Source organism: Hyalella azteca, unplaced genomic scaffold (assembly GCF_000764305.2).
Source record: "Hyalella azteca isolate HAZT.00-mixed unplaced genomic scaffold, Hazt_2.0.2 contig1885, whole genome shotgun sequence".
NCBI classification, from domain to species: Eukaryota; Metazoa; Arthropoda; class Malacostraca; order Amphipoda; family Hyalellidae; genus Hyalella; species Hyalella azteca.
Genome location: NW_025932180.1, coordinates 38,743 through 50,639, shown reverse-complemented (window position 1 = coordinate 50,639; position 11,897 = coordinate 38,743). Strand labels below are relative to the sequence as shown.

At 39.9% G+C, this 11,897-nt stretch overlaps 1 protein-coding gene across 1 annotated transcript; it reads right to left on the bottom strand.

Annotated features, from left to right (window-relative positions):
* Positions 1–479: 479 nt before the first annotated feature.
* On the bottom strand, positions 480–7,911 carry LOC125179112. The gene is made up of 4 exons (XM_047884291.1): positions 7,856–7,911; positions 4,734–4,904; positions 2,539–3,210; positions 480–1,181 (listed from the first exon to the last, which is right to left on the bottom strand). The coding sequence occupies exons 1-4, from the start codon at positions 7,901–7,903 to the stop codon at positions 480–482; spliced, it is 1,593 nt and encodes a 530-aa protein (XP_047740247.1). The 5' UTR covers positions 7,904–7,911.
* Between the last annotated feature and the right edge of the window lie 3,986 nt (positions 7,912–11,897).

Genomic DNA, 11,897 nt, shown 5'->3' with positions numbered 1-11,897 from the left:
CATTTGCAACAATGATTTGAATATGTAGAAACTCGAGGCAATAACCATCCAATAACCAATAAGCATCCATTGCTGTCACACCACCGAAATGGAATATGCGGGATGCGCGGCAGCTTTTTCATTGACTCTTGAGGCCAATGGAATCTAACTTTCCTTTTACAACGGTATTTCTTAGCAGGGAAAAATTTTCAGACTGGACAAGGAATTATGCGATTACGTATACGAAAATGAATAGTTGAAAAAATATGCTGATAATTCTGAACCAAGGAGATCAAATAAGTGTGATGTCATGCAGCAAATTATTTCACTCCATGTGGACAGATTATGCAAATAAGCCGCTAAGGTGAATTCCGGTTAGAGCGAGGAAAGAGCATTGGATAATATGACAGGAGCGGGTCTGGATACATCGATGATATCGGAGTCGGGTAACGCAAGAAGCTCAGTGGCCACCTCAGCTCCGGTGGCAACAATCGCACAGGTCAAGGCTGGATGGGATTGTGCAGCGCCGCATCCATGCCAGGCTGAGAACCAACCAGAGGAACAGGCGAAGTCGGATGTCTTGCTGGCTGGCGAACAGGATAAGTTTGTTCTGCGATCCTGGCAAAATGTTCAGGAAATTGCCTTTGGAGTTGCATTTTAGCGAAGTAATCAAGCTCTTCAAGAGCGTTGGCAGGAGCAGGCTGTGGTACAGATATGCTGTCTTGTGCAGTTATACGTTCTCCGGGGTGGCCGATTACTCCGTGCGAAAACAGTTTGCCGTACCTGAAGTCATCACGATCAGCGACGCCAATGTCGTTCTCATATTGGTGGCAGCCCTCATGCTTGTCCCTAATGCTGCGATTTTTGCACGAGTCGAATGATTTAGACATGGAACTGTAGTCCGACTGAGGCGACTTTTCATACAAAAGCGAACGTTCATTGCTGAACAACGGAGGCAAATTACCTCGAGGAGGCAAGAACATCTGTGGCGCGGCACAGGCTTTGTCTGCTTGTGACACCAAGGGATAAAATGGTGGCATGCGGTTCAGGTACGTCGGGTGTGAAGGAGGTAGCAACATTGGTGCTCCTGTATGGGGCGGCAGTGCAGGCGGGAAATGAGGGTGGATGAGGCTTGGCTCTGTGACGGGTGCATTTGGCCAGCCACCTTCGTCTCTGATCTCCTGGTTGATGGATGCCTTTGTCTGCAAGAAAAATCGTACTTATTTTGACTGCTATCCATTGACATTATAAATAATATGCGTTTAAAAATTACTTTTTAAAGACAACACTTCTAAAGAATCAAGTGTCTTTGATGTTACAAATGTACAATGAATTTCTAATTTCATTTTCAAATATTACAAAAAATAAATTTCAAAATTTTTTTAATATATAAAAATTTCGTAAATTTTAAAAACTATTTATTCTGTCAATTGATTCATGCATTGTGTCCAATTTAATGCAAGTGTGCAAACTTTCAGATCGATAGGACAGATAGAAGTGTGTTAAATTTCGATTTTAAGATTTGTAGCAGACAGACAAACAAACAACAAGAAGTGAAGTTAAAGAAAAGTGTCGTAAAAACGAGCATGGATTAGTAGAGAATGACGCGAATTATTGTATTAGTAGAGAATGACGACTTATACAATAATTAGTTATCTCATATTAATCAAAATAAAGAGAAATACTACGGAATTCAGCCAAATTATTTTAGAAATCATACTCCGTAACATAGGTGATAACGTTTTCCATACGCATAAAGTTATTAATTTAAAAGTGATTTACGACTACAATTTGCGAGTTATTATTACAAGGAGCGTACTGCTTACGCAAACTAAATCTTTGGCTTCGAATTATGCCAGTTGAGATTGACATAAATGATGGCTATGATTACAACAACTATGCAGACCTTATTCTTTGACTGAGATTGACTGGACAAATTTTGAAACCGGATTTTGTTGTAATGGATATGTTAAATTGTAATTAATATCATAGAATCTCCTCACAGTAATAAATGGTTTTTCTTTTGACTCTAAACTTTATTAATTTTCTGACTGTATTTGTGTTCTAGATTTATCGAGCTGACGATGGAGCTGGTCTCCGAAACGTTTTCTATATAAATATGCTGAATTTTTGTGGAGTTTTCTTCGCTTTTAAATTTCTAGTGAATTTGCGATTCAAGCAATCTAGTGATATTATTAAAAACAGAGATACTAATGGACTCAGTCAAATTATTGTAGAAATCATATTCCGTAACATACGCAATGACGTTTTCCATACGCATATTCATTTTTGAAGTGATTTACGACTACAATCTGCGAGTTATTAGTGAAGGAGCGTACTGCTTAAGCAAACTAAATATTTGGCTTCAAATTATGCCAGTTGAGATTGACATAAATAATGGTGATAATTATTACGACTATGCAGACCTTATTCTTGAACTGAGATTGACTGGAAATATTTTTAAACCGGATTCTGTTGTAATATTGATTTATTATGTAGTATTTAATATCATTGAATCTCATCACAGTAATAAATGGCTCGAAAACAAAACTCGCTCACCTCGAAGGGGGTAGGTGTCGACTGGCTAGGCTTGGGAGTTTGTGGAGAATACTTGGCGATGAGATAAGAAGCCACGGAAACAGGTGGAGACATCCTGCTGTCAGGTGGAGACATCCTGCTGTCAGGTGGAGACAGCCTGCTGTTAGGTGGAGACATCCTGCTGTCAGGTGGAGACAGCCTGCTGTTAGGTGGAGACATCCTGCTGTCAGGTGGAGACAGTCTGCTGTCAGGTTTCTCCCAAGAATTAGGAACGAGCTCGGGGTATTGATTCACGTTGCTGTGAATCGTGACGGGCGGCTGTAACGATTCGGTACCCCGAAACTTCGACAAAGTAGACTGGTCATCGGCTTGCTTGACTTCTCTAGGGAGAGTTAACTCTGTTTTCAAGATTCTAACTTTCAGATGGGCCCGATTGACTGATGGGCCCGATTGACTGCCCGATTGATTGACTGAACTGTTTTCTCCTTTTATTTTATTCGACTTTATTTTATAATGTCTGGGTAAAGCTTCTATGGCAAGGGTGGCCGCTTTTATAGCCTCAGCAATATCTTGTTCTATGTTCGTCTCATCGTAGATGTCCCCTTCAATGACGTCACCACCATCGTTCTGTTGATCTCTTTCCTGGCTGTCTCTATTACTGTCTTCGTCGTCCTCTGTTTCACTTGAGATCTCCTGTAGATGTAACAACTCTTGTAAAGTGCAACGATGGATAGACGTTAAGCAATTAAGCACGATTGTAAATAGAGGGTCATCAATATTTAGCGTTACAACTTTGAGTGGTTAGAACTATGAAATGAAACACAATTGTGAATGTTTGAAAATGTATTTATGTAGGCAGATGTTCAGAGATACAATTCCCACAATTTCATTCAATATGTCTACCATCTGCATCAATAACGAGTTGTAGACGCTTAGAGAAAGCCTTACACGAGTCACGAATGACACTCTGTGGGTTTTAGGCCCACTCCTTCAGCAGTTTGACCTCTAGGGCGTCCAAACTGCTATGGTGAACGGTCAAGACCTTGCTCTCTAGGAATGATCAGATCCCAAAATCCAGAGGATTCAGATCGGGTGAAGATGGGGGCCATACATCTTTGGTAATAAAGTGGGGAACATTCTCGGACAGCCACTCCTGAGTCGATTTGGCCCCATAGGATGGTGTAGAGTCCTGCTGGAACGACCAGGGGCGTTTTTTGAAATGCTTTCGTGCCCAGGGCAACAATGCACCAACAAGGATGGCATCTCGATAGTTCTTCTGATTCAATTTCACTCCTTTGCCAACAAAAAAGAGGGGACTCCTTGAGGACTCTGTTACGGCTGCCCCGACCATCACTGAGGTCGGGCATTGCTTCCTAGTCACCACACGGGATCCTTCGTCCCATTCTTTGACCAAATTCGATCATTTTGGGAGTTGAAGTGGTATTCAATATTGAATATCTTCTCATCACTGAAAACGAGGTTTGGCAGCGTGCCATCATGAATGCGGGAAAGAAGAATCTTGGATCTTTGGAGGCGTTTGTCAACAACTTGAGCAGACAGTTGGTGTTTTTTGACATGCTTGAATGGTGCCAACTTTAGGTCCTTCCGGAGAACAGTCGACATGGTTTAATACGACACATTTGACTGTTTTGCGAGTGTATTGATTTTGAAAAAACAATGTAACGCTAAATATTGATGACCCTGTAATGCACTTCAGTCCGATAATCGCTACCTTGGAGAATAAAGGCACTTTTGATAATATGAGAAATATAAGAGAAATGCAAGGTGATATACATATAATATACAGATATATATACATGTAACCAGTCTATAATATAACCTTGTAGAAACACAAGTTTACATGGAAATAAAATGGTACGAAGGAATCTCGAATGATTATGTCGCGTTACTGTTATTTGATTGTGAACTTGGAAATAAAAAAAATTATCTATCAACATAGATTTAGCAAAACACTGTTCACTGTACACTCACCATCACGCGTATTAACTTGATTTTCTATATTGCGGTGCATCTTAATATAATGCGATTCTCACAAGGCATTCGTAACATATATGAACAACTTTATTTTCAAAAGGGCTAAGTATTAGTGTGAGCCATCACAACAAAATTATTAATAATTAAATCATAGTGTATCAAAAGGTTCGATATTAAAATGAACAGACGTTCACGTTCAGATTAACGTGGCAAAAGCTTACCTTGGCCGTTATTCCCGCCCGTCGCACTTTCTGCTGAAGCTTCATGACAAGCCGACGACTGTCGGTCAATCGACAATGTGGGCAATCGCACTTCTCGAACTGGCATTGCTTTTTCATTTTGTGGTACCGCTTTTTGAAGAACACCCCATGGTTGCGGCATTTGTCACAAAACTGAAAATCATATTAAAACATTGATAAACTGCAATCACTTAACCTGATAGAAATGATGATAACTTGACTATTTTGATGATAACTTGACTATAACTTGCTATTCTGGCTCGCTCTGATTTTCGTACAGTGCTCTTGCTAAATATTTTTCAATCCGTTAGATTGTTTGATGTATTTTTACGTTGTTTTTTTTTTCTGTCCAGCCCACTGATATTTTGAATTTTCGAATTTGCAAATAACTTGTAAATTGTAGAGGAAATAGATTTATTGCTGTATATATTACTTTTAAGTTGCAATGTATTAGGTTTAGGACTTTGGTCTTTCATTTTCAGTTTGCAATCACCTTAGCCGTGACCTCCAGCAGTAGGGCGTCCTGTTTATCATTGTGTCTATAGTGTTCTTGCCGTACGTGGAGTTACGTTAATCGATAGCTCTGGATTATATTTGTCTTTGTTCAATTTTAGAAGTGAATCGTTTCGTGTTATCGATTATATGTGCGTGTTAACTTGTTTATTATACAATGATATTATCTAGTTAGTTATTTCAAGTGCTTTTTCAGGAAGGCCTCGATATTTGGGCTCGATCATTGGACTTTGGAAACGCACAGACGTACGGTTAGGTTAGGGTGTTAGGTTTTTTTGTCTTATTATTTTTTATAAAAAAAAAACAAACAAATGATTTAATCGCATGATTTAATCAATGCCAACCCTGTTTACTTTCAACAGTTTATTCATTGAAGAAAATCCTTAGTCAATATTTATCATTAAGAATTTTATAATAACTAAATCAAGAAACAAAGCATCAGAAGTAGGAATTGTTAAAAATAAGACTTATTTATCATTAAGAATTTCATGACAATGAAAAAGCCACACTTAAAAAGCAAAAAAAAAAGACCACACTTCCAAAGAGTCCGGTGTCTCCGATGCTACACATAATGAATTTCTTATTCGCTCCTGTATCATTATTTTCTCCTGTAGGATGGATACGAAGCGCAACTTTGTTCTGGATACATCGATGATATCGTAGTCGGGTAACGCAAGAAGCCCAGTGGCCACCTCAGCTCCGGTGGCAACAATCGCACAGGGCAAGGCTGGATGGGATTGTGCAGCGCCGCATCCATGCCAGGCTGAGAACCAACCAGAGGAGCAGACAAAGGAGGATGTCTTGCTGGCGGGTGAGCAGGATAAGTTTGTTCTGCAATCCTTGCGAAGTAGTCAAGCCCTTCAACCGCGTTGGAAGAAGCAGTCGTTACACATATGCTGTCTCGCACAGTTATACGTTCTCCGGGGTGGCCGATAACACCGCGGGAAAACAGTTTCTCGTACATGAACCCATCACGATAGGAGGTAGGTAGGTAGATACACCTCCTACCGATAGGTAGGAGGTGGGGAGGAGGCGAGAACATCTGTGGCGCGGAACCGTCTGCTTGTGACATCAAGGGATAATGGACCAGGTGCGAAGTTGGTGCTCCTGTATGCAGTTGGTGTTCCCGCCCTGTATGGGGCGGCAGTGCAGTCGGGAAATGAGGGTGGATGAGGCTTGGCTCTGTAGGGCCATCTTCGTCTCTGATCTCCTGTTTGATGGGTGCTTCGACCTGCCAGAGAAATCGTACTTTATTTTCACTCTTTATTTTCACTCAAAGTAAAGAGAAATACTATGGAATTCAGCCAAATTATTTTTGAAATCATACTCCGTAACATATGTGATAACGATTTCCATACGCATAATATTTTTTAAAGTGATTAACGACTACAATCCGCTGGTTTTTATTTCAAGGAGCGTACTGCTTACGCACACTAAATCTTTATTATTTAATATCAGAATCAAAACTCGCTCACAACGAAGAGGGGATGTGTCGACTGGCTAGGCATGGGCGTTCGTGGACAATACTTGGCGATGGGATAAGAAGCCACGAAAACAGGAGGAGACATCCTGCTGTCAGGTTTCTCCCAAGAATTAGAGACGAGCCCGGTGCCTTGTTGCACGTTGTAGTTCGACGTGACGGACGGCTGTAATGATTCGGTTGACTGGTCACTTGGTTGACTAGTCACCAAGTCAACTGGTCGGTTGACTTGGTTACTTTCTCTAGGGAGAGTTAACTCTGTTCTATTTTCAGAGCTTGTATTTGTTATTGTTGTTTGTTGCTTTTTTTCTCCCTTTATTTTATTCGACTTTATTTTATAATTTTTTTTTTTCAAATTTTCTATACAAATATTGGCCGCTTTTACAGCCTCTGCAATTTCTTGAGCAATTGCCCCCATGTCGTAGATGTCCCCTTCAATGACGTCACGACCATCCTTCTGTTGAGCTTTTTCGCTATTGTCTTCGCTGTCATCTGTATCACTTGATATCTCCTGTAGACATAATAACTCTTGTAAAGTGCAACGAAGGGAAGACGTTAAGCAATTATGATCGCTACCTTGGAGAATAGTGGCACTTTCAATAATATGAGAAATACAGTATAAGAGAAACACAAGATGATATACATATAATATAAACACACGACACTCGTAACATATATATGAACAGCCTTATTTTCATAAGGGCAAAGTATTGGTGTGATAATAAAATGAACAGACTTTCACGTTCAGATTAACGTGCCAAAAGCTTACCTTGGCCGTTATTCCCGCCCGTCGCACTTTCTGCTGAAGCTTCATGACAAGCCGACGACAATCGGTAAATCGACAGAGTGCACAAGGGCACTTCTCGAACGGGCATTGATTTTTCTTTTTGTGGTCGCGCTTCTCGGAAAACTTCTGATGGTTACGGCATTTACTGCAAACCTGAAAATCATATTAAAACATTGATAAACTGTAATCGCTTAACCTGATAAAATAAACATTTACTTTCAACTGTTTATTCATTGAAGAAAATCCTTGGTCTATGTGTCGGGTACGCTTGTTTTTTGCGAGAATGGAAGCTCCCCAACATCAATTCACCAGGATCGATCATACCTGTCTACTGGTGAGCCCATGCTGAGGGAAGTTCTTATTCTTGGCCATCTCACGCGCCAGACTGCGCCATAACGCCTGTTGGGAGGCCATCACCTGCTGCGAAATGGTGGTTAGCTGGCACAGCAAGCATTCGCAGTCCTTGTGTTTGCATACGCGCTGATTCTTCTTCCTGAATACGTTAATAATTGATTAGTTACGTTATATTTTTATATAATTTAAAATTGAATGCACAGACACAACTACAAAGGCTTGACTAGAAGCAATAGTCGCAAACTCGCAGTACCGCCATTCTGCAGACGGAATCAAAAAAATTATGGTTCAACTCTTGGCTACAAGTACAGAAGTCAAATTAACGGTCTTTATAAGCCTAAGAATATGTATGTGTGTAAAATTAAATATATATGTATTTTAAAATATTGATTAGCTCAAAGCATCTTCTCTCAAGCATCTTCTGATTACGAAAGCACGCACTCAATCATGCCATGATTTCGGCAGAAGGTGCAGTGTTGCATTCGTTTCGTGGTCGGTTGCTCCCCAGAGGCTACTGAGGCTGCTGAAATCCAGACGAAGATGCTGAGATACGCTCCCATTTTTCCACCCGTTTCGCTGTCTCGGTACGCAGACGCTCTGAACAAGGAACAACAGGTATAATTCTTCAACATATATAAATATTTAGTCTTAGCAAAGTGTCGTAAGGTTCCATGTAAGGTCGTCCTGGGCTCCATCGACTTGGCTTAAAGGTAAACCAGGTGCAAATCGGCCATCTACCCTATTCGGCTGGAAATTAGGAGCTGATTGCGGAAGTCGATTGCACGATGGCCTGAAACTGCGTAACATAACCAAAAAGAGCAGCTAGCCAGGCTGTCTCATGTCAGACACTGGTATTTGAGCGAACCATGACCATCACCCGCTCTAGGAATGGCGTCAATGTATGTCCTCGCGTACGTTCGTTAACGCATACGCTGATACGAAATGAGTATTGACTTTGCCCATTTTTGAGCTTACATAGTAGTTAGATAGTGATTTCATTAATTATAGGAGAAAATTATCCTAATTTATTTTGCTATTTGTAGAAACCACAGGCTGCTTGAAGGCATGGAAATATGATTTAGGGGTGCAAGAAAAGAAAAACACTATATCAGTATGTGCCACTAAAAAATTAATGCTTGTAGCTCCAAAAGATAAATTTCAAATCCTTTTCATAACATATATAACTAATATGTTAGCTGTTTAATGGCAGAAAACGCAACACATGAACGTTCGGTTTTGCATTCGGGAACTACAAGTTTTTTGTTAAATGTTCAGGTCGCTATGATTTTGGATGAAACTGCTTCATAATGTGATGACAGGCATTGAACAATGTACCTTCGGTTATTCAAACAAGGTCTACAAAATTTCAATATTTTAAGACGAGGTTCAAAATTGTATCATTTTGTGGTGCGGTTCACATAATTCATTCGTGAATAATGAGCGTTTTAGTCAATGGCGGTTACTGGGTGCGAGTGTCATACATTATGTGCAACTCTGCTCAGGCACCTGACTACTCTTTGAACGAATTTTAAAAAGTTTAGTCATTAGTTCAAACAACCTCAATTACAAAACCTGGTCAATGTTTTTCGGTTCTTGTTCCTCATAGTAACTTTATCATGTTTGCAGGGCGAAATTTGTTGCTAGACTCGTTAAATGTTCAAATATTTTTCCTGTTTAACGTGATGCAGCTGGAAGGAGTGAGCAGCGTATAAGACGCTACACGTTCGTATGCTTTGCCGGCGCGAAAGTCCGCTAATGGTGCTAGTGATGAATGTCATAATGAACGGCGAACGTCGCTCATTTCAATCCTGTAATCGTAGTGGAAAAATTGAACTTGTGAGGTATTTGACTTGAATTAGGTTTTAAATTAGATTTGATTTTAAAAGCTGAACATTATTAGGAACTACACTTTTCTTAGTTTTCCTGTGCAATTGTTCTTAAAGGGTTATTGAAAAACCCGACATCGGCACTACGTGAATAGTCGGCATGTCGCCAAATTGCCGGTATTCTAAACAACGCAGTTGAGCTTCAAGGATTTTGGAGCTGGCAGTTATGGAAATTTTTAACTTGAGAAAGATTCTGGCTTGAGCGTGGTAATTTAGCTGCTCGTGTCTATATAGTTCAGGTTCTAATTTCTAATTCATCTAGAAAGCTGGATCCATGTGTGAAAATGCCAGTTCAGTCAAGAGTTCGACTTCATGGTTGGGTATAGTCTTCATCAGTCAGGCAGTCACCGAGGCGCTGCAAGAGAAACGCTTACAAACAAAGATACAAATCGTAGTCGTAACTCGTAAGTAACCAAATTGCTCGTTTTCTGTAGTTATACGTTTTTTCCGTTGTATCATCAGGTTTGATACCAGATTGAAGCTATGGTTTGATACCGAAGTGCTATGAATCGGGTTATTTTCGAATAATTACAAATTATAAATTAAATATTATAAATTAAATAAATAAAGGATAAATTTCAGAACTTTCGATTGAACATGACAATGTTAGATGGTCACGACGGTAGCAATTGATCTATTCTTCTTTACAACCACTGTAGGCAGAATTTTTTAGATTAATTGTTAAAATTGAGCCATCTTGATACACAAGGCTGTTTTCAAATATTTTGGGAGAGCTTGGAGGACTGATTTAAGTGGTATTTGCGTAGGAATACTCAGAAGTAAATGTGGTTGTTTAGTGATGAATAATATGGGAGAAGGTTTAACCGATTAATACTGATCAAGGTGAGAGAATGTATTACTCTGCCGTATGTGGAAAATGTTTTGTACCCGTACCTGCAATAGGTATAAGAATGTTTGGTACGGGTGAATGTGTTCGGATGTTCCGTACATCGGTACATGGATAATGTGGGATAATATTGAGCGGTGTCGAATATTGGAGAATGATGATTGAGTGCCAGTGAATGTTGAACACTGATTTGTTCCGGCAATGTGGGAGAATGTCGAGTGCTGGTACATATTAGAGATCATTTTGTTTGGGCAATGTGGGAGAATCTTGCATTCTGGTATTAGAGATTCTTGTGGGTAATGTGGAAAGGTGGGGGTTGAAGTTGTATCAACTGATATTATTCCCGGTGAAAATTCGTGTTTCCTTGCCATTTGCTTAATTGTGCCATGGTGATGCATTTTTTATGTTTCCGTCTAGTCTGCACATATGTAAAGCGTACAGCGATTCAAATGTCCCACCCTTTCCCCCATTATATGGGGATCAATTGATTCCTCCCTCCCCCCCCCCAATAGGGGAGGAAGGGATGGGGCATTTTTTACTGCACTTTTCAGATTCGGGCGTGTCTATGCCGAAGTTATCAGGTGCCAAACGCGCGCCCCACGAATGCCCTAAATTCACACGATCTATGACCGGATCCTGATCGTACGCTTATTTCGCTCGTACAACCAGTGCGTAAAGCGCACATAGAGCCGCTAATTTAAGGGCAAACTAAAGTGGGCAAGCAAACGCTGGCCAAGCTAATGGCGTCTTTAATTCAGAAGCTAACCACCCTAAAAAATTTGATAAGGATAGTATATATTTTCATTATTCAAATCTATCAAGTCTTATACAATATATCTGTTCTTCAAAACTATAGCCAAATTCTCAATTTCAATTCGGCCTTAATCAGTGAAAGGTCTTGAAAAATCGTTTCGCAGTGACTATAATATTATGGTTTTTATCATGCTACCAAAATGTGTCAAATGGAACATTACATTATTTAATTAGAGGGATAATATGAAAATTTTGAAAGGGAGAACAAAAAAGGTCTATAAAGGCACCAAATGTCAGGGGAATTAAAACGACTTTTCTGGCAAACACGAATAAACGCATTTCATGTTTAATTTATTGAAACGATGCCAAAAATTATTGCTTTTTATTTTTAAATCGTTACCAGTCATGATGAATATTTTGTTAGAGTCGTCCATCACGCACCAAAATGCGAACATCATCAGGAACTGACGAACATCAAACTCGTTCTAATTTCAAAGCATTAAACGTTATACCTCCTGCAGGAGCT

What these genes read in the sequence shown, in the direction of transcription:
- LOC125179112 (XM_047884291.1), bottom strand. Translation starts at nt 7,903, where the DNA reads ATGGCCAAGAATAAGAACTTCCCTCAGCATGGGCTCACCAGTAGACAG. An exon ending in GGGCGGGAATAACGGCCAAG is followed by an intron (nt 3,211 to 4,733) that starts GTAAGCTTTTGC and finishes TTACATCTACAG; the next exon opens with GAGATCTCAAGTGAAACAGA. An exon ending in CGACACCTACCCCCTTCGAG is followed by an intron (nt 1,182 to 2,538) that starts GTGAGCGAGTTT and finishes TTTTTCTTGCAG; the next exon opens with ACAAAGGCATCCATCAACCA.